Genomic DNA, 25037 nt, shown 5'->3' on the forward strand with positions numbered 1-25037 from the left:
GTTCAGCTGATTCAAGGCATCATTCCATCCCTGACTGGAAGTGACACATCAGTCGTACCGGTTCCCTCCGTCTCTTTAATATTCATCCCTTTTTTCAGAATGTGATTCACGGCACCATCTGGAACGACATCGACGACCTGAGAGCTTTCAAGATTCTTGACCTGAAGGACATCGAGAAGATGTTTTCAGCCTATCAGAGACAGCAGGTTTGGATTACTCACAAAGTTGGATGCAGTATTTTGGACTTGTGTGTGTTTTTGGGCAAAGGGCCAGTATGGAGCATGTCGGGTCTCTATCGGCAGAAATATCATATTCAGAACTATGTTTTCAGAACTGTCGCAAGTGACATTTACATTTTGGCATTCTTTAGCGTGTGCGTTGGGGGGGGGGGGGGGGGCATGGCTCCAGCTGCTCACTGCTCACTGCTTACTGCTGAATGCCTTATTGTAGGACATGCCACTGAGCTCGAGCTTTGTCTGCAGAGCGTTGGTGTGAGAACTGGGCTACCGACTGGGGCCTTCAGGGGCTCGTGGATCGGGGGGGGGGCGAGTAAAGAAGCAATTGAAGCAGGGTGACTGTGTCACGGGGCCGTTGCGGTACGCGGGCCTTGTGCGCGTACATCTTCTATGTTTCACGGCGTGGACCGGGTGTCGATACGCCCTCACGAGTCTCTCGTCATCCCAGTGCGGATCAAAGGCTCAATGGAGGAGCGGCCGAGTCCCGAGAGGAGCATCGCCATTGTTGAATTCCTTTACAAGGTCTTTTACTGCAGCGCCTAAAAGCCTCCTTTTCAGCGACAAGCACAACTTCTCTCGTCGGGCTTTTATGACGGAGCAGCGGGTCATCCCCGGCTGTCGCCGACGGAGGTTTACTGTGTGTATTCATTTATCCAGAGGAGGTTTTTATTGGCGCCGGCCGGCGGTTAAACAGCGATCTCTATGGATAGAGCCGCATAAGAGAACCTGAGGCCTCACTGGCTTTGACAACTCGGTTCCATTAAATTTCAACATTGCGATGTTTATACATGGCATAAATGCTATTATTTTTTCTTTCTTCTTCTTCTTTTTTCTTTTTCAAGCGCTTGTCATCGGCCTCGTGTTTACGTTCGCCCTCTGTAGGATTCCTCCCCGCACTTCATTTTTCACGCTCTTGTTTTTCCACGTCGAGGCCAAAGCGTCGACGCAGTCCAGAGGAGGCGATGGAGCGACCGTGACCTCCTTAAGAACACAGACGCCGAACTAGAGCGCAGCTTTAAAAACTCTCCCCGACGCTGATGGATTTCAGACGCTCGACGTGGACTTCACGAGTCCCCGGTGACTCGCTCGCTCGTAATGAAACGCCGCGTTCTCACAAAAGGCTTCCCGGCTCTGGCTCGCGGTGCACATGGTTGTCGTTCTTTGCTCGAGCCAGCACCTTTTCTTTTTCTTCCCTTCTCTCTGCTCATCTTTGCATGTGTTTTCAATTCTGTTGTTGTGTTTTGTTCTTTGTCTCTCTCTCTCTCTCTCTCTCTGCGCTCGCCCGACCGCCCGGCAGGACCTGCTCACTAACCAATCCTTCAAACAGGTGAGTCACAAGCTCCTCCCGCCTCTTTACCTCCGCCACCGCCACCTATCACCCTCCGGGAGGGCCCCCCCCCCTCGTGTAATGAATGTGTTGACTCCGTCTGTGGTTGTGCACACGGTGGCAAATGTGTTTTACATTTATGTTTTTATTGTTATCTGCAAACTAAATGTGTGGATTACGCACTAGGATAACGAGCTGGGTATAAAACCTGAAGGGGCTGGACTCCACCTCCACTACTGGGTTGAATCAAACAAGCCCCACACACACACACACACACACACACACACACACACACACACACACACACCAACCCGGTGCCAACCTCCGTCCGTTGCCAGGCACCGCGGGTCAACGCAGGCGTGGAGAAACGCCACTTTCTTTACGAGCTGCATCTGTTTAACACACGCGACACAACCTCGCATCTTTTTTTTATATATTTTTTTACATATTTTATTTTTGGCTCGCCCCACAAATAGAACGTGTGCTTTAACACGCGGCCCCCAGCCGGTGTCTCAGACATGTATTCTCTCTCCTCGTGGAATGTAAGCGCGACGCTGGCGTGAAGCTCACGGAGCGATCTGATTGGCCGGAGCCAGCACGGCGTTTCCTGTTCCTCTGAGAGGAGGAAAAGTCCTCTCACAGGACCTACTTTATACTTTTTACTTCCATGAATTTGTGACTCTGTATACATTTTTTTTTTTTACAGTTCCGTCCATGCTTCATAGTTCTGGATGAGATGTGCAGAAGCAGCTCAACTACTGTATTTAACTGGACTGCAACTCTTTAGTCGCAGTGATCAAACTACAACTCTTCTCTATTTTATTTATCTTTCTTTCTTCATCTGCTCCACATTAACACGTTGCTAAATGCTCGAAGAGGTCGAGTCATCTGTCGACCAGATGAAGTCAAACGGATGCGAGGAGGCGGCTCTGCTGGTCCCTTGAGCTCCGTGTGCAAAGGTAATCCGGATCTCTTCTCTCTCCCCGCAGAAGGAGACAGGCTCAATGGACGACATCTACGTGAGCACGCGGAAGGTCAAGGAGCTGTCGGTGATCGACGGCAGACGTGCGCAGAACTGCGTCATCCTCCTCTCAAAGTACGGCTCCGGTCCAGACTTCTTAAATCGTGTTTATGAACTCTCCTTTTCATGAGATTATCATTGAGAAGAGACGCCCCGAGCGCAGGCTGGGGCTGACCTTTGGTACGAGAGGCGTGACATCTGCCAGCGGAGCTGAGTCGCATTAGAGGCAGGCAGCATCGTCTCTGGAGTAGTCCTATTATTAGTTACCATTTCAATCTACACAAAGGAAATGGATTAGGACACATAAAATGTCCCCTCCCCTTCAGAGGGGCTTCAAGTCTGACTAAATCTGAACAGGAATCAATTTTTTTAAATCCCTCAACAGTGTGGTAGCCATCCGTGTGTCCCCTTGGATCAATAAGCAGACCCCCCGAGGCCGGTCCATCTGCAGCTGGGTCTCTGGGTTTGCTCTCGTGTCAAAAGCAAATGACCCGAGGGTACCAACTAGAATCCGGGTCAGCGGTTGGTCGATAAGGCCTCGGTGCGAGGACTAACGATGCTGTTGTTGATCACAAGCCGGGCCCTCTCAACATAGATCAGATGCCCTGGGAACAGCCGGCAGCGGCTCCCCCCCCCACCCCACCCCGGGCCGGAGGCTGGTCCGGAGCAGCGTTCACAGCATTAGCTTCAGTCCGCTGTAGTTTTCTGTGTTTTGTTTGTAGTTCGGTGAAATGGAATTAAACCCACCTGTTCCTCCTCTGCAGGTTAAAAATGAGCAATGAGGAGATCAAGAGAGCCATCCTGGAGATGGACGAGAGGGAGGAGCTGGCCAAAGACATGCTGGAGCAGGTGAGCTCCATGGACCACCGGGTCCTGTGGGGGAGGTGGCAGAACAAAGGGATTGGGAGAGGAGAATCACGGATCTATTGTTGTCTTCAAAATGTTTGATCGGCAGCACTGAGTGATATTATAGATTATAGATTTCAGTCATTTCTGATAAAGAAGCAGAAAGTATAGCAGATGTTTAAGGGGCCTTGGGTACTACCAGACTGGACAACGCCGTTATAGCGACCTGTCACTCACACAGTAGCCCCGCCCTAAAGCACAGCCTGCTTTAGGGTCATTTCCCCATCGACTTCTATGCAACCTGAGTCTCCCCCTGTTGGCCAGTAGAGAGAGTGCACGTTGACCGCACTGCCACACTGGCTTCCCTCTTCACGGCCCGGGGGTTTGTGCCCGGTCATCAACATTGAGAGAGAGCTGATGGCAGATGTTCGACACTGTTAACACACATCTGGATTAACATTGTGGTCCTTGCGTCTTTGCAGCTGTTGAAGTTCATCCCAGAGAAAAGTGACATTGACCTGTTGGAGGAGCACAAACATGAGCTGGAGAGGATGGCCCGGGCGGACCGCTTCCTGTTTGAGATGAGCAGGTACACAAGGCAATGCAGGTTATTGTATTCAGCCCAATAGGACACATTATCCTCAGAGGGCTTTACAGTCTGTACACACACAACGTCCCAGGACCTCACATCGTTATAAAACGACGACGGACAGAATCTGGAATGAAAGATTTCCAAAACGATCAACATGCAGATTTAGTCCAGACTGGAGACGTCAAACAGATCTCCAGTCATACAAAGCGGAGAGCGAGCTCCTTGAAGATGGGATCAGGAACACACGTCAGGATTCGTCATGTTGCCCGGAGAAGAGCTCCCGTCCCATCAGAGGGCCGCAGACCAGGGCTTTGTTCTGTCTTTGTTCCATCCTCAGAATCTGTGCTATTTGTTCAAGATAATTAAACCTTTTCATTTCCTTCTGTGAAATATTACCCAGTCCACTTTGTTTCCTTTTGACCGCATCTCCCCCTGGTGCCTTTAAAAAAAAAATATATATATATTGTTTTATATCATTTCATATCTGAAGTCCGTCTTTGAAATCCCTCCCCGGTGAACGCGTGGGGCCAGTTTAACTGAGAGGGAGCTGTGTACGGTTGGGTGACTTGTGGCTTTGAACTTGGACACGACTTTGACTCGTTTCCCTTCGGTTTGATCTCCTTCATCAGAATCGACCACTACCAGCAGAGACTGCAGGCTCTGTTCTTCAAGAAGAAGTTTGCAGAGCGATTAGCGGAGACCAAGCCGAAGGTCGAAGGTAAGAACAAACTCGCCAGAGGCTGAGAAGAGGCGGGAAACATTCTGGCATCTGAAAGTGATGATGATGACGAGTATTGTCTGATGTGTCCTCTTCCTCTGTGCCTTAGAGCTCCATTGTTGTCCGTAAGCTATTAAAAGCTCAATCAATGAGCCACGCTGCACTTTGTTCTCGCGTTGCCGCCACAAACACTGACCGGAGCTCCAGATGTGTATCACTCCCTGGGGAAGAATCGGCCCCAACCAATGTGGTACATCAGAATAATGATTCCAACGTAAATACTCGACAATTACGTGCAGCGTGAACTGTGCAGAGGCCGAGGAGGAAAGAGTTGGTTTATTTTAAGGTCATCGGCTTCCAGCGCGTTGACCTCTCACCACGAATAGAGAGAACCCCTCTCTGTCTCTTGTGATGGTTTTTCCCTTCCGAGACTCCAGGTTGCCATGTTTTGGAAAGTTGGCCCACGTTGAGAAGGGAGGAGCCTCTCTCTCTCTCTCTCTCTCTCTCTCTCTCTTTCCGTCTCTCTCTCTCTCTCTCTCTATCCTCATCCCCTCTTACTATACCCGCGGTACGTTCTCGGCTCCTCTCGATGAGACTGTTCCCGCACCACCCAGCGTGTTCAATCGAAGCATTTCACCAGACTGCAGACGGCTCAGTTCTTCACCCTGCATCGCTGCAGAAAGATCTGTAACCATGACGACGTGGTTTCTGTTAATGGCTTTCACATTCACATTTTTTCCTTCGTGGAGCGGGGGAACCACCTGCACTTTGCCAGACAAGTCTGTTCTCTGTGGGGGTCTTGGGAATCCCCCCCACCCCTCCCCCCAATAGTTTTATGGATGGACGGAGAGACCTGATGAGTTTCCCCACTGAGCTGCCCGTTGGTTTTGGGGGTTATTGATCCATCATAAGACAGATGTTCAACATGAAGGAAAGGACTGGGAGCCTGTGAGACGTCAGTGTGTGCATGGGGGCGGAGCAGGTGTGGAGGAGCAGAGCGGGGGTTCATTATATTAATATAACATGTAAAGTGATGCAATAAGCAAAGAGCACACACATCAACGACTATATGACTCTCTCTCTTTCCGCTCGCCCCTCCAGCCCTCCTGAATGCGTCCAGGGAGGTGGTCCGGAGCAAGAGGCTGACTCAGATCCTGGAGGTGGTGCTGGCCTTCGGCAACTTCATGAACAAGGGCCAGCGGGGCAACGCCTACGGCTTCAAGGTCTCCAGCCTCAACAAGATCGCCGACACCAAGTCCAGCATCGACCGGTAGGCCCGGTTCCTCTTCTACGCCTCCTCCCAGGACCACGATGGAAACATGTGCCTCACTTTTGTTTTCCGAATACTCGATGTTATAAATGTGCTGCGTCTAGGGTCTCAGGATTCTGAGGTTTTCCACGTATATATACATGTTTTAATATATTTATATATATTATTTGTTTTATATATATATATATATGTTTTAAATATATTTATATATATATAAATATATATATATAAATTAAAACATTTTTTAAATATATTAATATATATATATATATACAAACACAAAATAAATAACAAATAATTATATATATATACAAATAAAAAATAAATAACAAACAATTATATATATGTGTGTGTATATATATTAATATATATATATATATTCTGGTTTGCTACAGACCATGTATAGCACCACCACATGGCTGCATGTCTAAAGAACATCAGTATCTTCTCCCCTGTTGTTGACGTGCGTGTTGTCCTCCGGCTCTACAGGAACATCACCATGTTGCACTACCTGATCATGATCGTGGAGAAGAACTACAACGACACGCTGCTCATCCATGACGACCTCAGCAGCGTGCCGGAGGCGGCCAAAGTCAAGTGAGTGCACGGCGGTTCCTCTGTTATTATATTACTGTGTACTGCAGAGGGGCGGAGTCAGCAGCTGACGAGGTGTTTCTGTCCCTCACCAGTTTGTCGGAGTTGGAAAAAGAGGTGAACACGATGAAAAGTGGACTGAAGGCTTTAGAGGCGGTGAGTGGTTTGACTCTCTGACTCTCTGACTCTCTGTCTCTCTGACTCTCTGAGTCTCTGTCTCTCTGAGTCTCTGTCTCTGTGACTCTCTGTCTCTCTGAGTCTCTGTCTCTGTGACTCTCTGTCTCTCTGACTCTGTCTCTCTGTCTCTCTGACTCTCTGACTCTCTGTCTCTGTGACTCTCTGAGTCTCTGTCTCTGTGACTCTCTGTCTCTCTGTCTCTGTGACTCTCTGTCTCTCTGTCTCTGTGACTCTCTGACTCTCTGTCTCTCTGAGTCTCTGTCTCTGTGACTCTCTGTCTCTATGTCTCCCTGACTCTCTGTCTCTCTGACTCTCTGTCGCTCTGACTCTCTGTCTCTCTGAGTCTCTGTCTCTGTGACTCTCTGTCTCTCTGAGTCTCTGTCTCTGTCTCTCTGACTCTCTGAGTCTCTGACTCTCTGTCGCTCTGACTCTCTGAGTCTCTGTCTCTCTGAGTCTCTGACTCTCTGACTTTCTCTGCTTTCTCGCCCTCCAGGAGCTGCAGTACCAGCAGAGCCGGACGCGGGAGCGCGGGGACAAGTTTGTGGCGGTGATCAGCGACTTCATCACTGTGGCCGGCTTCAGCTTCAGCGAGCTGGAGGACCAGCTGGGCGAGGCCAAGGACCAGGTACAGAGCTGCATGAGTGGGACAGCGACCCGGGTACGTGAGGGACTGAGTCCAGACGTCCATGTGGGGGGCTCTCGTGCCCCATGGGCTCATAGTCACGCTGATGGAGGGAGACACGAGAGGAAGGAGACACCATGACACCCTCTCAGTCCGGGTGATGACTTCAGCAGCGGGGGGGCAGGCCCGCTGACAGAACCCCCCTCTCGTCTTTCTTTGTGCTCGTCTCTTTGAGTTAGCCTAAAGCACACTCCCCTTCTTCCTCCGACTGGGAGGCATGGCCTTTCCAACTTTGCCGGCTCGCGAGTCGATGAATGGGAGGAAGCGTGCGAGCCGAAGACGTCAGCCTGGGGGAGTCAGACGCGTCGGAAAAGATTTACACTCCTGTGTTATTTAATTTGCAGACCTTTGGCCCACTTTGATGCTGACACGTTGGAAGCTTTGAAGTGTCACAAATCCCTTCCCTCTTCATCATGAGGCTAATAATTGACACGATGTTGCTAAACGCTGGAAATTGCAGAAAAATCTCCAAAAGGATCGACAGATTTTGGGAGACGGAGAGGAAGACGGGAGGAAAGGCCCCTGGTTTCATGTAGACCCATCCCCCTCCTCCTCACTACTCTGCTTGATTATTTGTTTGAGGAGGAGGTCGTTAATAAAAAAAAAATCTGATGGAAAGCGAGCCAGGTGGGACGTCATGGGAACAGAACAGTAGGTGTGTGTGTGTGTGTGTGTGTGTGTGTGTGTGTGTGTGTGTGTGTGTGTGTGTGTGTGTGTGTGTGTGTGTGTGTGTGTGTGTGTGTGTGTGTGTGTGTGTGTGTGTGTGTGTGTGTGTGTGTGTGTGTGTGTGTGTGTGTGTGTGTGTGTGTGTGTGTGTGTGTGTGTTCTGACTCATCAACTCGCTGGTTGTCTGAGGGTTTCCAGTGGAATACAGATCTGGAGATGTGTGTTTGGTACTTCAGGAGGAGAATGAATAAACAGAGACCAGTGAGGCTCATAAATTACCATGGCAACAAGTGTGTGTGTGTCTCTCTCTTGCAGACACACACACATGCACTCACCAGACACGACTACAAAAATTTACAAAGGATTACAGTTGTCCAAGGTCACGGGGGTTACTGGGACTGAGGTTTCCAGAGGACAGGAGGGATTTATTTCCTCTTCACAGAGAGATCGGGCCGGTTTACCCGTCGCCATGTTCTCAGGCAACACGCGTTCCATCTCTCTCCGAGGGCAGAACCGGCGCAGAGGAGTTAGTTTGTGTGACTGTGGTTTAGTTTGTGTTCACACGACGGCACGAAGCCCCCGATGGAGGCTGCGGTAGACCAGCCCCCCCCCCCCCGTGAGGTACCAGTCTGGTGGCTCTGGGGGAGAACAGATGGACACGGATGACTTCACTTCCCTGCGGGAAACATCTGTCTCACAGCTGGATCGCCCGGTGAAAGTGTTCTTAACTGCGGTGAACTACAGATTGGGCTGGATTAGGATCATGTGGCTAACAACAGGCTAGCAGCCATCTTCAGCTTAAAGACGAGCGTTCACCTTCGAGAGCGTGCTGCTGAGATCGAGAAGGATTTATTCTTTAAATATTTCTTTTTTAATCTCAGTGAAAATAGGGCCTAATATTAACTTTTGGGACTGGCGAGCAGCGGGCGTGGTCCGTGTTCAGTTCATAGACGATGGCGTGCCGCTCGCTGTGACCTTTCTAAAGTCTGCAGTGGCATTCCAGCATCTGGTTTGTGACCATGTGACCAAGCGGTTTCTTCCTCGCTGTGGAGGCGACGAGCGGATCAAAGCTCTGCAGCACAGAGGGTCCTTTCCCACTTATTTCCCACTTATTTCCCACTTGCCCTCTTTCATTGAACCCACCAGCTGCGGAGCCTCAGAACTTTACCCATGACACCATCGCGCCGGCATCTGGACCACTGGCGGTCACTGTGTTGGTAAACGGAGGCAGTTCGGTTCGACTGAGGGTTCCCACGAGGGCATTTTAATATCAAGCGCCCACGACAGAGCTGCCGGTACCTCTGAGCGGTCGGTTGAGGAGAAGGTGACCGACTCCATGATGTCAACCAGAGCCTGAAGGCAGCGCGACGACGAGTGTCAACTTCACATGAAAGTGCTCGGCCATCAACGACCACGATGTGTGTCTCTCTGTGTGTGTGTGTGTGTGTGTGTTCATAGTTCATATTCTCCATAGTTCATATTCTCCATATCTGTGTGTGCACGCTCATTCAGATCGGGGACGAGAGGAAACCGATTTGACCAGACACACAATTACAGGAGGGAGTGGGATGATGGCGGGGGTTGCCACGGCGGCCAGCCCATAATGACAGGTCCCCGTCTCCTTCACGCCACTAGAACCACACACAGAACACACTGAGGACGGGATGCTTTTCCACTTTACTCTGGATCAGAACAGACCCCAGAGCAGCGCGACGAGGTCTGCTGCTGCCTCCAGGTCTGAGGAGAGGAAACACCTTGAAGCTGCATTCTCTCTGCTGACCAGCAGGGGGCGACTCCTCTGGATCTATGAGAAAATGAGTTGTGTTTTCATCTGAGTGGAGATGAACACTTCTTCTGTAGAGCCTTTCGTTGATATTTGGTCGGTACTAGATGAATTAATTTAAGTTCACTGTGACCTCACAAAGCCATTCTTGACCAATAGTCGAGTATTCTCTAATGTGCTGAAGCGATGGAGAGATTTTAGAGGCCCAGGAATATAAACCTGCCTGATTGGTCGGCTGTGACACATGGCGGTCGTTCTCATTCCCTCACTGTCTTGGCGTGTCAAATGTATAAATACCGTCTCCATGAGCATCAACGCTTCTCTCCGCGCAGTTCACCAAGTCTCTGAAGCACTTCGGGGAGGAGGAGGGGAGGATGCAGCCCGACGAGTTCTTCGGGATCTTCGACACCTTCCTGCAGTCGTTCAGCGAAGCGCGGCAAGACCTGGAGAACATGCAGCGGCGTAAAGACGAGGAGGAGAGGAGGAGCCGCATGGAGGCCATGGTGAGGCGGGGTCACCAGCTGGACGCCTGCGTCTCTGTGCTTCCTGTGTCTACACCAACTTCCTGCATCTCTACACCAACTTCTTGTGTCTCTCTGCGCTAACTTCCTGTGTCGCTGCACTTACTTCCTGCGTCTCTTCACTTACTTCCTGTGTCGCTGCACTTACTTCCTGCGTCTCTTCACCTACTTCCTGTGTCGCTGCACTTACTTCCTGCATCTATGCGCTAACTTCCTGCGTCTATGCGCTAACTTCCTGTCTCTCTTCACTAACTTCCTGCATCTCTTCACTTACTTCCTGTGTCTCTGCACTTACTTCCTGTGTCTCTGCACTTACTTCCTGTGTCTCTCTGCACTAACTTCCTGTCTCTCTGCACTAACTTCCTGCGTCTATGCACTTACTTCCTGTGTCTCTGCACTTACTTCCTGTGTCTCTCTTCACTTACTTCCTGCGTCTCTGCACTAACTTCCTGCGTCTATGCGCTAACTTCCTGTCTCTCTTCACTAACTTCCTGCGTCTCTTCACTTACTTCCTGTGTCTCTGCACTTACTTCCTGCATCTCTTCACTTACTTCCTGTGTCTCTCTGCACTAACTTCCTGTCTCTCTTCACTTACTTCCTGTGTCTCTGCACTTACTTCCTGTGTCTCTCTTCACTTACTTCCTGCGTCTCTTCACTAACTTCCTGCGTCTCTTCACTTACTTCCTGTGTCTCTTCACTTACTTCCTGTGTCTCTGCACTTACTTCCTGTGTCTCTCTGCACTAACTTCCTGTCTGTCTGCACTAACTTCCTGTGTCTCTGCACTAACTTCCTGTGTCTCTCTAACTTCCTGTGTCTCTCTGCACTAACTTCCTATGTCTCTGCGCTAACTTCCTGTGTCTCTCTGCACTAACTTCCTGTCTCTCTGCGCTAACTTCCTGTGTCTCTCTGCACTAACTTCCTGTCTCTCTGCGCTAACTTCCTGTGTCTCTCTGCACTAACTTCCTGTGTCTCTGCACTAACTTCCTGTGTCTCTCTGCGCTAACTTCCTGTGTCTCTGCGCTAACTTCCTGTGTCTCTGACTTCCTGTGTCTCTGACTTCCTGTGTCTCTGACTTCCTGTGTCCCTGACTTCCTGTGTCTCTGACTTCCTGTGTCTCCTCCCCAGCTCAAGGAGCAGCGCGAGCGGGAGCGGCGGGCGAAGAGGAGCGGCGCCTCGGACGAGGTCGGCGGGGAGTTTGACGACCTGGTGTCGGCGCTGCGCTCCGGCGAGGTCTTCGACAAGGACCTGAACAAATTCAAGCGGAACCGCAAGCGCTCCGTCAACCAGCTGGTGGAGGGCGGCGGCCGAGAGCGCGCCGTCACCAAGGTCGACTACTAGGTCGGGGAAAAGGAAGGAGAAGAAGTGAAACGCTAGACACTTGACCTCCTCACACCTTGAGGTCGTCGAGCGGTGGCCGTCGACGTGGGCGGGACCAGCAGAGAGGCGTGTGGACGCCACGCCGTCATGAACGATGCCCTCCTCTGATTGGTCTTGCGAAGCTGACCCCGCCCCTGGGGGGCTCTGAGCCGGGCACAAAGGACCACTGTGACACATTAGCCCCGCCTCTTTACACCGTAACCTCCTAACACTGTGCTCGACCCCGTTTTTTGCTGCTCCTCCTCCTCCCTCACAAGCCCCTCCCTCTTCCTCCTTAAAGCTTCCACCTGGCTCTGAACCACACGGGCCTCTTGAGGGGCTTCATCGGCGCTCGCTCCAAGTGTCCCACGGAGACCGGACTCACGGGAAAGAAAAGGGAGGCGCAGTCGGCAGATACCCAGAATGCTTTGCCGGGGGCCACACGGCGTTCCACGGGAGGACGGCACGCACAGAACCAGTGGTCCAGAGGACCCGACTCGTCTCTTGGGAAACCCCGCCGGACGCCACGATGCCGGTACCACAGCGGGTCGAGGCCCGCTGACGGGTTCCGCTCCGCTCGGGCGCGGAACCAGTGCCAAAGCAACGAAAGGACAAATGTATTAATATGGAAACATGCTGCGATAAGGCGTTGATATATATATATTTATATTTAGATGCAGACAAGCTAATTGTAAAGACGTAGAGTTTTCTTTTTTTAAATGTTTTCGTGGCGTTTGGGGGTTTTGTACACGCCGTGCGTTTCTCCGTCGGCGTTGAAGTAATTTTCTAAACATTTTGCGCTTTATGTAAAAAAAAAAAAAAAAACTAACAAAAACTAAACTATAACCGCTCGTCCTTTCCACACCTGAACCTCTCGCCTGCGGCCGACCTCGTGGACCTCGCCGACCTCGCGGCGGTGACGCTCAACGGGATGTTGGGGAGCACTTCTCATTGGGCCTCTGGTGGTCCCGCCTCCTCTATCCACCAGATGGAGCCCCCCAAGTGGAGGATTTCTAGTTGAACTCGTGCCCCATGCGGCTCACCAAAGGGGGTTCCTGCGTGTGGTTTTTATTTAATTTTTTTATTTTGGTTGGCATGGTGATACATGGGACTCCGCCCCGTTGTGAGTGTGAGCCTCAGAGAGCATCATGGGAAACGATCCTCACTTCCATATTTCCTCCTACCCTAGGTCACTTTCTCTTTTGAAAGACACAATGTAGTATATGATTTTTATTTATTGATGCATGTCTGGAGCCTCGGCATGTTGGACATGCTCTCGACAAAGAGGGGCCTCTGATCCCGGGGCCCGCTGCAGTGGAAGCAACAAGAATCGTATGAACGTACAAGGCCAATGAAGTCTATATGAAAAATAGATTTTGTTGTTTCGAAAAAAAAATGAAGAATAAACGTCGACTGTCATTCCATCTGCGTCGCCGGTTGCTGTCGGACAGGACGGAGCCGTGTGGGAGCTCGCCGGCGGGAAAAGGAGACTTCAGAGAAGCGGGACAACATCCTCCGTTAAATCTCGTTTCAGCTCGAGTCTTCCAGGGAGGAGAGGGAAGTGGTTGTTCCCATGGTAACGGTCCCGGTGGAAACACGAGGAGAAAGACCCTTCCTATATATTTAGTTTCCAGACGGACTCGGCGCCCCACAGCGGTGTGGTTCTGGTTCTCACACATGTACCATTCCGGTTTTAGCCTGTTTGTACCTGGCTTCTTAAACAGAAACCTGCTCAGCGTTTTGCAGGAGAAACGCGGCCCGCGACTATCTGGCGCCCCCTGGTGGCTTCAGATGGCGCACGCCGCGTTCCTCCAAGTCGGCCACTACCTATGTCTGCTATTGGGTTTCTGAGCCCTCACGAGGCTCCGGCTCCAGAGCTTTGGCCCCGTGCCGTGGGCCAGACACGGGGCCAAATCGTCAGTATTATCACATGTTTGGATGTTTATGTCGGCCATTGACTGGCTGGTTCGCGGAGTGTACAGGTGGAAGTCAAGAGGGGAGAAATGAGTAGCTTGTTCGATGCACTTTTATTATTGGACATTTCCATTTGCGGCGCCACTGCGAGGGTCTCGACCCCCCCCCCCCCAAAAAAACCACGTCGTGAAGGAGAAAGAGGGCGGGACCGGCTGAGGTTGGGACACGTGTCCAGTCTGTTGGACTCGTAGGGACGCTCCTGTCACCTGCTTCTAGGAGGGGGGCGGGGTTTTCCACATTGGTGTCCCATCATGCACTTGGCGTGGACCTGCATGCCTGAGAGAAGCTGCATCCGGGTCTCGGAGGGTGTGTAAGTGCGAAGGAGTCAGTATTTTTATGGTTGGAAAACAAGATAAGAGTATCCGCCACCGAAAGATGTACAGTTGAATTTAAAAAAAGAAGCATTTTGTACACCATTCTTGATGTTTGAGATATGATTTTAAAAAACGATTCAAACATTGAGGAATGTTCCATTTTCCTGTAAATTGTACCTCTATTTATTTGCCTTATTTAGTTTGCTATATTTTGTATGTACACATAGCATTACAACAAGATGTTATATTAAAAATATGAATAATTAAACTGGTCCGTGTGTGATGGATAGTTGAGACTTTTTTTAAATTTCTATAACTATTTTAGTTTGGCATTTTTTTTCTCTGTCTTTTTAAGGGTTACAATAAACTTTTGTCCCTCACAACTGCACGTCGTCTTCTTCTTGAAGTGCTCAGTGTCTTATTAATCTGCCCAAAGAAAACGTTCTGCTGCTGGGTCACTAGTTTCATATATTTTATAGACTGAACACGTAACTGCATTTTCAAAGTTAAAGGTCAGTTGCGTCTACATTGTTTTCCTCGGTGTGACCACTAGAGGGCGGTAAATACTTAGTCTGTTTGAGTCTGAAATACAAAATCATGAGCTCGACCTGTAGTTTACATTTAACTCAACTTAAACATCCTAAATGTGTCCTAGGGTAGTTTATATTTTAGTTCCTTTTCTTTACAAAATAATATAAAAGTATATAACCTTAAATATCAAATAAAACGAACAGATTATTCCTTGATCAGATTATCTAATATTTTGGATAAAAGAGAAGCGGGATGAGAAGCTTGGATAGTGGACTAAAGTCATCTTCCAAGCTTATTGAAGTTTAATAATCTGTTCAACTATAAATAAAAGTAACTGATGAATTCTCACGAAACTAACGACCGTGAAGGCTTTTCTCCCCGGGGGAAACGAGCAGCTTCGTTAAGTTTGATTGACAGACTGCTCCTCAAATCACCTGCCATGTATTTATTGTTTTTCCTGTGTAAGAAGCCATTCGTTGAGGTTCTTGTAACGTCACATCAAGAGAAAAGGAAGATGTGAATTGGGATAAAAAGAAAAATGTTCACTTTATGAAGCTGATTGTCTATTGAATGAGTTACAAATGAAAGAAAAGATGGATAAACCCGCTGCGGTTTAGAGGCTCGACAACAGAAGACTCTAATCTGAAACGGCCCGCCATGTCATCCCAGTTAATCAGAGGAATACATCTGCGGCTGTCTCCTTCTCTCGTCTCCTTCCCTTCACAGTGTGTCCTTATGAGGCCTAACCATGTCCATCTTTTTTGGGAGTTTTCCAGCTGATCCGATGTGGGGACAGGGACGTCGTACAAGTACAGACTGTAAAGCCCTCTGAGGAAAATTTGTGATTCTGGGCTTTACCAAATAAACTTAATTGACTTCAGGCAACAGGTGAACTATCCTCACCTGGGAGAATCAGTGACTTAGCCCCGCCTCCCACATTGTGGACTCACTGGGCACTCGACCGGCAGACAAAGTTAACAAGGACACCGGAGAAAGACGGCAGGAAGCTTTCATTTTGTATAAAGTGCCAATGAGCCTCCAACGACACAAACATGTCAACACACGGACGCCTGTTGTCACACAACTAAACATTTAGTCAACTTAACAAACGTTACCCACCACGTTCATCGTGTGAGGTGTTTGTGTTCTCATTCGCAGTGTTTCCAGAAAACGACGACGCAGCAGAAGGAAAACAATAGAAGCTCAAGTGGAATCCAATAAAGACACGACTTGAAATTAAATTCTTCTTCCACCGATTATCATCATCAAAACTAAATTAACCAAAAACATTCACAGTTGTGCTCCTAGCAGCAGAGGACCTGAAACTCCTCCTCCTCGTTGGGCGTGAGCGCCCTCTAGTGGCGCGTCTGGCCCGGAGCTCCTCCCCTCCTGTCACGCACAGGAAACACGTCGACATGAAGCTACGAGCAACCCGCCGCTGAACTAAAGAGAACAGGAACACGAGGGAGCCGGTCTGCACCGGGCTGGACTTTGGTCAAAGTAAAAGGCAACTAGGGGGGAGGAGGAGGAAGGGAGGGAGGGAGACGGGAACCTTGAAAATCATTCTGGTGGCCGGAACGTAAATGTTTGCTGAAACAGACACTTTGGGTGGAAGTGGGTGTGGCCTACACGGCGCCGACGCTTCATTGACACCTCGTTCTTCGTGAATGTTTTTCCGGGTTGAGGGTTGCACCGGGGTCACGGCGAACCGCAGCAGTCAAAACGGTGTGTGGATGTCGGATCTTTGTACCGATTGTAAAGCTCTCTGTCGCAAATTAGTGATTATTAATTAATAATATTAGTGTGGCAGTGCATCGTGGTCGTTATGGTACCGGTACCGCCCCAGTTGACGTTAAAAGGCGGCGATGGGATCACGTAGGACGATGAAAGTCTCTCTTCCCGCCCGTCTTGCTGACCAGCTTCACATCTGTAATGATGATGTCATGGCTCACCGCCTTGCACATGTCATAGACGGTCAGCGCGGCGACGGAGGCGGCGGTGAGCGCCTCCATCTCGACTCCCGTCCGGCCCGTGCAGCGGCACGTCGCCGTCACGGTGACGGCGTTCCGCGGCTCGGCGAGCTCCAGGGTGACGGAGACGTGGTCCAACGGGAGCGGGTGGCAGAGCGGGATGAGGGCGGCGGTCTGCTTGGCGGCCATGATGCCGGACAGCTTCGCCACGGCCAAGGCGTCGCCCTTGGCCAGCTGGTGGTCTCGCAGCAGCCGGAAGGCGGCGGGGCCCAGGAGCACGGTGGCGCTCGCCGTGGCGGTTCGGCGCGAGGACGCTTTGCCGCCGACGTCCACCATGGCGGCGCGGCCCCGGGCGTCCGTGTGCGTCAGCTGAGCTGCGGCGGCGTCGTCGGGCGACGCGCCGCGGACGTCTGCGCCCGACGACGGAGCGCCGGGGTCTTCGCTGGAACTCTGGTGGTGGCACCGCCTCACGCTCGGTCGCGTCACGCCTCCTCCGGCGTTAATTGGCTGTGTGCAAAGAACAGGTGCGGTCCCGGCGCGCGGGTACCCGAGGCCGCCTCCCCCGACGCGGCTCGGGATCTTTGTGGAGCGGCAGGCCGCCGCGCTGCGGGGGGGGGGCTCCGTGTCCGCGCAGCGTTGAGTTTGGAGATGGGACCCGTCGCGGGTCAGTGAGGGTCCAGAGGAGCATGAGGAGGCCCCTCGGCGCAGGACTCCGCCTGAGGCTGCTGCAGAGGGGGAGGGGTCGGTGGGAGGGAGGGGGGCCATGGGGAAAGCTCTCCGGCCGGCTGGCCGCTCTGCCGGAGACGGGGGCCCGTGGGGAAGGGGGGCGGCTGTCGGAGGAGGAGAACATCGGTCAGGAGAACAACAACGCGTTGAGATGACGTCACATGAGCAGCGAGGAGTCTGTACGTACTGCCGGGTCACCCACCAATGTGGATCATCGGCCTGTTCTTCATCTTCGAGATATTAAACATGCCTGAGGAGAGAAAAGAAGAACAAAGAAAGAACCCTCGATAATGAGCGGGGGACAGATGACGGCTCACGTGACCCGACTGACCACGCCCTCTACCTGAGTGTTGTTTCTTCTTGCTGCCCACGGCGACTCCGATGATCTGCAGCAGCTCCTCGTCCGACGCCCCCGAGCGCAGGACGTCTCTCAGAGACACCTCGGAGTTCCCAAACAGACACACCTGAGAGACGGCAGGGAGGGAATAGAGGGTCAGCGCGCTCCACTACGTTCCGCATGCGAGAAAGAGCGACCGGAGCTTCACCTTGAGGTTTCCGTCGGCGGTGATACGCAGGCGGTTGCAGGAGCCACAGAAGTGCTCCGACATGGAGGTGATGAAGCCCACGTGACCTTTGAACCCGGGAACTTTGAACATCTGTCACGAGACGGAGAGGAGCGTCAAACAATACCCACATGAAAGGTTGATTTACAAAGAAACCTTTTATTAAAAGATACAAAACCGGCATCCAAGAGCTCGAGTTAGATTGGTACATGTTGACTTTACGGTCATTTACCAAGTGCTTGAGGACGGTTATAATGGATAATTTATTATTTCTTGGCCTACTTTTATGAATGCAAGACTTGCAATCAACGTTCCGGTACTAATCCGAGTTAAGGCTGCTCGTCATCATCGGTCTCCACGTGTTCAGGGGGACCGGTGACGGCCTCCCCGTCGCGTCCAGCCTGACGCTGGTGTGCTCGACACGGGCTCACGCCGTCACACACGGCGCAGCCTCCGATGTCAAAGTTAAATATGAGAGGCTATCGTAACCTGCTGACAGGGCGGAGTCACCAGAGAAGTTCACAACAATAGTTTTTTAAAATTTTAATCGGCTCAGGCACCGGAAGGAAGCACCGGAATGTGCGTTGCGTTTCGGTCCGGGTAGCAACGGTTGTATTGGAAAACCACATTGCCACCGGTTTCCGGTACCCAACCCGATTGAGGAGTCGAGTGCAGTCGGAGACACTGACCTTGGAAGTTGTGCCTCCGGTTTCAAGCCTTTCCAGGTCGGGCCACCGCTGCCTGATGAGGTCCAGCATCTCCTGGTAACTCACCATCTTCTTAAAGTTCCACTTGTTGCCTGCAGAAAGAAGCGGGAGCAGCGGGGGGGGGGGGGGGGGGTCAGTGGCACAACGACACCTGTCAACTCAGAGGTGTGTGTGCGTTTGCGTATGTGTGCGCGTGTGTGTGGCAGCACATCATGAGGTTTCATATTTAAATCCTGCAAAGTGCATTAAATCAGGCATTAATGAGAGACTAGAAACAGAGGAAGTCGTACGAGTCCAGACTGTAAAGCCCTGAGGCTAATTTGTGATTTTGGGCTATACAGAATAAACTGAATTAAATACGACTGACACAGTAAAGAGTGTTTATTAGGAGCATACTATTGGTGTCACTTTAAGTTACCTGAATATTTAATATTAACTGAGCCTAATGAAGACCTGCTGTAGCAGCAATGAGCACAGACGGCGGAATTCATCTGCACTTTTTCTTTTTCAACAGAACGGGGCATTCTCTGTCGTACGACCTCACAAAAAGAAAACAACAAACAGACGTTTAGTAAAGGAGGGCCTCCCCAGCGGAGCGGGATCCACTTCAGCCCGTCTCACTTGGTGGAACACGCCGTGCAACACAAGCATGTTTTCCCAACGGCCGTCGACAGTCAGACATTCAGTTTCAGCCGCGGTGACCCCCGAGTCATCGTTGCATTCTTCCAGTTCTCCCTTCATCATTGTTCAGGCAGACCAATGAGTGTATCCCTAGGAAGACCTCACATCTGGGCCACATCCTTCTTGCTAACAAAAACAACGAGAGGACATCCACTTCTATCAATTTCTCTTTTTACAGAACCCTTAGATTATCGGATTTCCCCTTTCATTGTCACAGTTTCATGCGTCAACAAAGTCCACACACGGCATGAAAATGGACACTCACCATCGAAGGGCATGTATTCGATGAAGCGCACCTCCAGAGGCTTCTTCTCCGTCAGCGCCACGAAGTCGAGCAGCTCGTCCTCGTTGAGGCCTCGCATCACCACACAGTTCACCTGCAGAGGGCGGCAGAGAGCGACCGCCGGGCCCCGAGTTAGGAGCCCCATCAAGAACGGGTTCTCTTTGTGTCGTCTCCATGCTCAGTGCCACGAGGAACCACAGAGTGCAGTGATGAGCGGCGCCCTGATTCACCACCTCCTGTGGGCAAAGCGTCGGCACGTGGAGGAGGTTCACTAACCTAGCCAGAAATAGTTAAAACATTCGTAGCTACGTTCAAGAATATTCAGAGAGCCTCATCACTGTTGGTTCATTCATAAATACGACATGGGGAGAGTCACTGACGCTAGTTCTTGGTCTCGAGACCGTCCTGGCCTCTGTTATTGTTTACAGAGTAAACGTTGACTTCATTATCCACAATACTTTGTTTGACAACCTTCTTGTTAGATATTAATCTGTTTTGTACAAATGTTTGTATAAATTATATTTGAAAACTAAAGCATTCAACCACAAAGACCTACAGAAGTATATCAAGAGTTTTAAAAAACAACGAAATTAACCAACGTAGAGATTTTCAGGTAAAAGAACATTCGATAGCCACTCCCTCTTTCTGTGCAAGAGATTTAGGGAAAATTGATATTGGATTCTACACAGAACACCTCAGATTGGAAGTCACCTCAGCAGATCCGCTCTGAGTACTTAGTGTCAGTTGGCAACTTTAATTAAACAGTTTTAAAGACTGTTAAAAAATCGAAAAGAAGTTCTGGTCACGTATATAAGTGTAATGCAAGTCGCTTTGTATAAAAGCTAAATGAAATGTGATGTATAGCAAAGGGTCGAGTCCATTAGTGAAATGTAATATCTGTAAAGATCCTCATCCAAGGCAGGAGTCGTAGACTCTGCAAGATATGAGTCACCAAATAAACTTATTTCATGAAAAGAAAATACATTCTTCTTAATCGTACAGCGGTCGCTGATAAATCATTGACCCAGAGAAGTAGAAGTGTCCTATTGATATGGAACGCTCCTGAAGCCCTCGTACAGTTCACTTCATGAATGATTTACATTTCTACAAGAGGGCACGAGGAGAACATGTTGGGACAGTGTGTCAAATATCAGACTGTAAAGGCTCAGGCCTGTTACAACATGATGTTATGATAAAGATGCAAGTCAAATAAAGTTATACCTTCACAGGGTTAAAGCCCAGTTCGATGGCCTTGTCTATGCCTTCCATGACCTTGTGGAAGCCTGTACAAAAACAACAACAACAAAAAACATTTGAAATTGATGATTGAAATATTTAACTTGGATAATGTATCAACATTTTGCATTAAACACATTAATCAAACCTTCATATTGTTTATATTCTGTGCTGCTATCTCATGGAGAGATGGCGTGTGACTCGAGGGAGGATGTGTCTGCTTCTCCTTCTCATCTGCACAAAGCTCACACTAGCGTGTAACCTCGTCTGTGCGGGGTGAGGATTGTGTTCAGGTGTCTACTGTTTACACAATCACCCTTACCGACCACACGTGTTGTACTCACAATGTTAACTAGGCTTCCTCGCTAAGAGAGAAGATTCCCTTCAGGCCATAAGACACACCTAATATTTACTACGGTAAACCTTTTACTGACTGATAACTTTCCGGGAATGCTTTTCTCCACGTGCCGCTCTCCCTCTCCTATATTTCATGGTTTCAGGAACCGAGTAGGAATGGCCCACAACCACCACCAGGGCATCGATTTAGTCCGTCCACAACACCTTCATAGCATCTGACATAGTAGTTCAAATACGGTATTTACCTTTACGCCTGACAATGAACTCAAACTTGGCGGGGACCAGCGAGTCCAGGCTGATGTTGATCAGGTCGAGGCCGGCGTCTTTCAGCTTCGGCAGAAGTCTGGCCAAGTTCATGCCGTTGGTCGTCACTGCAATGGTCTTCAGGCCCTCCAGCTTCCTCAGTTCTTCTGCAGAGGGAGAAGGAAGCGAAAGAGAGGGGAGAGCCAGTGAGAACGGTACACACACACACTCATTATGGAAAGGACAGCTGTATTAAATCGATGCAGCAGAACCAGAGGTGTTTTCCTTCTTCCCTAAATGTGTCTGCATCTGTTTGCAGCATTAGAACAAAGGAGCTCACGATCAACGATGATGTCGCTCACACTGAAACCGAAGCGGCCCATCAACTAATCGTGCTGTGAAATCGCATCATCACACGGCGGTGGTGTCGCGAATCCTTCTCTCCTCCACAAGCGTGTCCGAACTTGAAGCCATGCATGGAAGACCCGTCCTGTTCCTCTCGTCCTCCTCATGTCACTAGTGCCTAGCTGCACCACTTTAGCTCTGATGTTAAAATAAATGTCGCTCAACCTTAAGGAGTAGTGGTCCTGGAGACCAGAATCACCGAGGACAACATGTCGAGGGAAAAATGTTCTCAGCTGTTTCTCTCTCCTGAAATACTTAGACGAGTAACCGGACTCTGTGGGGTCATTGGAAAGGGTCACGAAACGATGACCGAGGATCTTATTCCTGGACAGGTCAAAATAAATTGATTACGCAGTGGAGGGGTTTAGACTAAAAAGAGCGTCTGGGGGTCTTCAACTCCCTCTGGAGAGGAACAGATGGTCGAGGGACTCTGGCGTCTCTGAGATCGTATAACGGATGCAGTCTTGCACTGAGGAGGCAGCAGTTATTTCTGACGGTCTTGAGAGAAGGCTCAGGGATTCTGCTCCATTCAGCTGAATGTTTTCATGACTTGTTTGTATTTAGCGCTTGGTTGATTACTTGTAAACTTGTCACTATAATAAAGTGTTATGGGGAAACCATGCTTACACTACTTTTGATGTCTCACAAGGTAAAGGAACACTAATTTCCACCACACAATACACCATAACACACTTTAGGATGAAACACAATCCTTCACTCGTCCCTTACTGATGACGTCCAGCACGTCCGGTTTGATGAGGGGCTCTCCTCCGGTGAGGCGGATCTTCTCCACGCCCTCGCGTACGAAGAGGCGAGCCAGGGTCAGAACCTCCGCGGTTGTCAGCAGTTGGCTCCGCGGTGTCAGCTTCACCCCCTCGTCTGGCATGCAGTACTGACCTGATCATGAGGGGCAGGAGAAAGGCGAGATGGGTCACATCGTTCATTAGTTTCATCATTTGGAAATGTTTGTATTTAGCGCTTGGTTGATGACTTAAACTTGTCACTATAATAAAGTGTTATGGGTCAACCATGCTTACACTACTTTTGATGTCTCACAAGGTAAAGGAACACTAATTTCCACCACACTTCCGCTCTAAGCTTCTTTTCACCGAATGTGTGCATCGCATTGAGATGTTTATCTTTTCCAATACGTTAAAACGTTGTAGTCTGCTATACTTTCCATTGACATGTTCTCATGTGCCCTTAGTATGTTACTCAAGATGATCCATTTCATAATATCAAATATTTCTTAATATGTAATTATATTGTGCAGTACAAGCTGGAGCTATAAAACATTCCTTTTGTTTATTTTACTTGTAAACCAATTTGCTTTCATATAAGCTCTCCTGTGCTTCAACTAGATTTATGCCCCAGAATTACTATAATTGCACAGCATGCAATTATTTTAATAGAGACAAGGACTGACTGAGATAAACTTAACTTTGGTTGGGGCTACATCCGAATACATAAAAATGATCCTCAACAACAAGGACCTCCTGAATGTAACCTCTAGTCTACTCACAGCGCAGGTTGCATTTCTCCGTCAGGGAGATGCGCAGGTAGCTGTGCCTCCGGCCAAAGTTGTCAGTCAAGAAGGCTGAAAAGGGGAGTATGCTGTCATCTCTCAGCCTCTCCTGGGGATAAACAGGTTGAACAGCAACATTAAAATGATCGCTCACATCGAAATAGACTGGAACAAAAAGGGGACATCTTGTTCCGCAGTGTTCTGTTATCGCAGACACATTTATTCAGTAAACCTACACTCACTCACTCCTTATTCGTGTCTTGTTGAAAAAGATAAGTGCATTAGTCTCAGGCTGAATCTGTGTCTATAAGCCAGAAAACAATCTAACCACTTAGTTTTTGGAAGATATGGAACGTGACATATAAGAGTCCTTTCCCCAGAGACTTCTATACAACCTGAGGAGTCACTCCCTGCTGACCAGTAGAGAGAATGCAAATTTTAGGACACTTTAAAACCATCGTTTATGTACTTTGAGACATTAAAACCCTCACAGCTCGCATCCAATCACAATCAACATGTAATCCCAAACAAAGATTCGACAGTTTAACCAATTAAATCACGCCGTGTGATTAAACCACGACCTGACCATATATTGGATATACAAGTACGGCCTGACTGAACTCTTTGCGTCGCTCGTGTGTCGGCCAGTGAGCCTCTCGACAAGCGTTTACTGTGTTGTATCCTGATGATGTGACCCGTGAGATCTCCTCTTTGAACTCTCTCTGGTCTCGAGCCGGAGGCACGAGGAGGCAGAAAATCAAGAATTGACAGAGGCCGGGGGATGTGCTCAAGGCTTTGTGAGCGGATCATCTGTCTGTCAACAGTGGGCTACCGTCATCGCCATAAGAGACCCACCCAAGGGTGGGTTTTCAAAAAAAGGCCAATTACTTAATATTTATAAACACGTGTATTTCTGAGGCAAATAGTTTGAATTCCATATCATTCAAATGAAAAATGTAAAAAATCATAATCATAACCCTCAAGGACAGCCCTCTTTAGAAATGTGTCTTCCTGATTCAGTGAAGGTCAGAGTTCAGCTAAATGTATGTTCTGTGAAGGTCAGAGTTCAGCTAAATATGTATGTTCTGTGCCTTCATGGAGGTTCACAACATCCACAGGGTTAGCTTATATGAGCTCGGCCATGCAAAGAAAGGTGCATTTCATTTTCGTTAAACTGGTGTAAAAAAACAACTATAAAAACAACATTAAAAACATTCTACAAAACCATATTTGAACGTTACTACACTGTGTGGTCTATAACCCCCTGCTTTAATATCCAGTCCCCAAAAGGTTTGATAGATAACGGTAGTTTCGCCTTCATTTGATCCTTATCCGCACCGAGGTCGTGGCTACATTACTAACCGACACAACGGTTCACCAAACGTGAATTCAACCACTAACACGAGCCGATAACTGTTTAACTCTTCATTCACCGCGGAGCAAAGACTCAGCAGCACTCAACTTGTTCGGAGGACGTAAACTGACCTGTCTGTCCCTGGCTGTCAGGGATGAGGCGAAGTTGGCAGCCGTTGAAGTCGATTTTCCAAATTCAGCCTCGCTTCCCTCGCGCGACGCGCTGGAGCTCAGTCGAACGGTCCCGTGCCCGCGCCGGCCGAAGAGTTCTCTGAACGGCGGGACAGGGACGTGTCTCCCCAGCAAGCGGCAGCTCGTTCTGGCATGCGCAGCCATTTTTGTTTTCAACTGGCAGTCACCGAAGCTCGCCGTACTTTAC

At 49.5% G+C, this 25037-nt stretch overlaps 2 protein-coding genes across 7 annotated transcripts in view; one reads left to right on the plus strand and one right to left on the minus strand.

Moving 5' to 3' along the window:
• daam2 (dishevelled associated activator of morphogenesis 2) overlaps positions 1-14346 on the plus strand; it is an 86010-nt gene extending 71664 nt beyond the window's left edge. For 4 of the 5 annotated variants that reach the window (XM_056425772.1, XM_056425774.1, XM_056425775.1 and 1 more), the window contains exons 15-26: positions 99-206; positions 1534-1563; positions 2553-2659; positions 3349-3433; positions 3913-4019; positions 4652-4740; positions 5842-6010; positions 6500-6607; positions 6700-6760; positions 7275-7406; positions 10245-10415; positions 11560-14346. In XM_056425772.1, the coding sequence (XP_056281747.1) occupies positions 99-206; positions 1534-1563; positions 2553-2659; positions 3349-3433; positions 3913-4019; positions 4652-4740; positions 5842-6010; positions 6500-6607; positions 6700-6760; positions 7275-7406; positions 10245-10415; positions 11560-11772 (1380 nt within the window). In that variant the 3' untranslated portion in view covers positions 11773-14346. The remainder of the gene's footprint in view (positions 1-98; positions 207-1533; positions 1564-2552; positions 2660-3348; positions 3434-3912; positions 4020-4651; positions 4741-5841; positions 6011-6499; positions 6608-6699; positions 6761-7274; positions 7407-10244; positions 10416-11559) is intronic. The other variant, XM_056425776.1, reaches the window with a different exon arrangement.
• A 693-nt stretch (positions 14347-15039) lies between these two features.
• On the minus strand, positions 15040-25033 carry mocs1 (molybdenum cofactor synthesis 1). 2 transcript variants are annotated; one of them, XM_056425777.1, is made up of 11 exons: positions 24791-25033; positions 23303-23414; positions 22510-22677; positions 21378-21542; positions 20761-20822; positions 19522-19633; positions 18558-18667; positions 17851-17961; positions 17649-17769; positions 17508-17555; positions 15040-17409 (listed from the first exon to the last, which is right to left on the minus strand). In XM_056425777.1, exons 1-11 carry the CDS (start codon positions 24992-24994, stop codon positions 16481-16483), a joined length of 2142 nt encoding a protein of 713 aa, XP_056281752.1. In that variant the 5' UTR covers positions 24995-25033; the 3' UTR covers positions 15040-16480. The 2 variants fall into 2 exon arrangements, with proteins under 2 accessions (XP_056281752.1, XP_056281753.1); XM_056425778.1 differs by having other exon boundaries at positions 17338-17409; positions 17493-17555.
• Positions 25034-25037: the final 4 nt, after the last annotated feature.

This window comes from Pseudoliparis swirei, chromosome 11, assembly GCF_029220125.1.
Source record: "Pseudoliparis swirei isolate HS2019 ecotype Mariana Trench chromosome 11, NWPU_hadal_v1, whole genome shotgun sequence".
Classification (NCBI taxonomy): Eukaryota; Metazoa; Chordata; class Actinopteri; order Perciformes; family Liparidae; genus Pseudoliparis; species Pseudoliparis swirei.

Coding starts and splice junctions, on each gene's coding strand:
- mocs1 (XM_056425777.1), bottom strand. CDS start 24,994: ATGGCTGCGCATGCCAGAACGAGCTGCCGCTTGCTGGGGAGACACGTC. Junction 19,634..20,760: donor TGGGCTTTAACCCTGTGAAG/GTATAACTTTAT, acceptor CGCCCTCTGCAG/GTGAACTGTGTGGTGATGCG. Junction 18,668..19,521: donor CGAATACATGCCCTTCGATG/GTGAGTGTCCAT, acceptor TTCTTTCTGCAG/GCAACAAGTGGAACTTTAAG.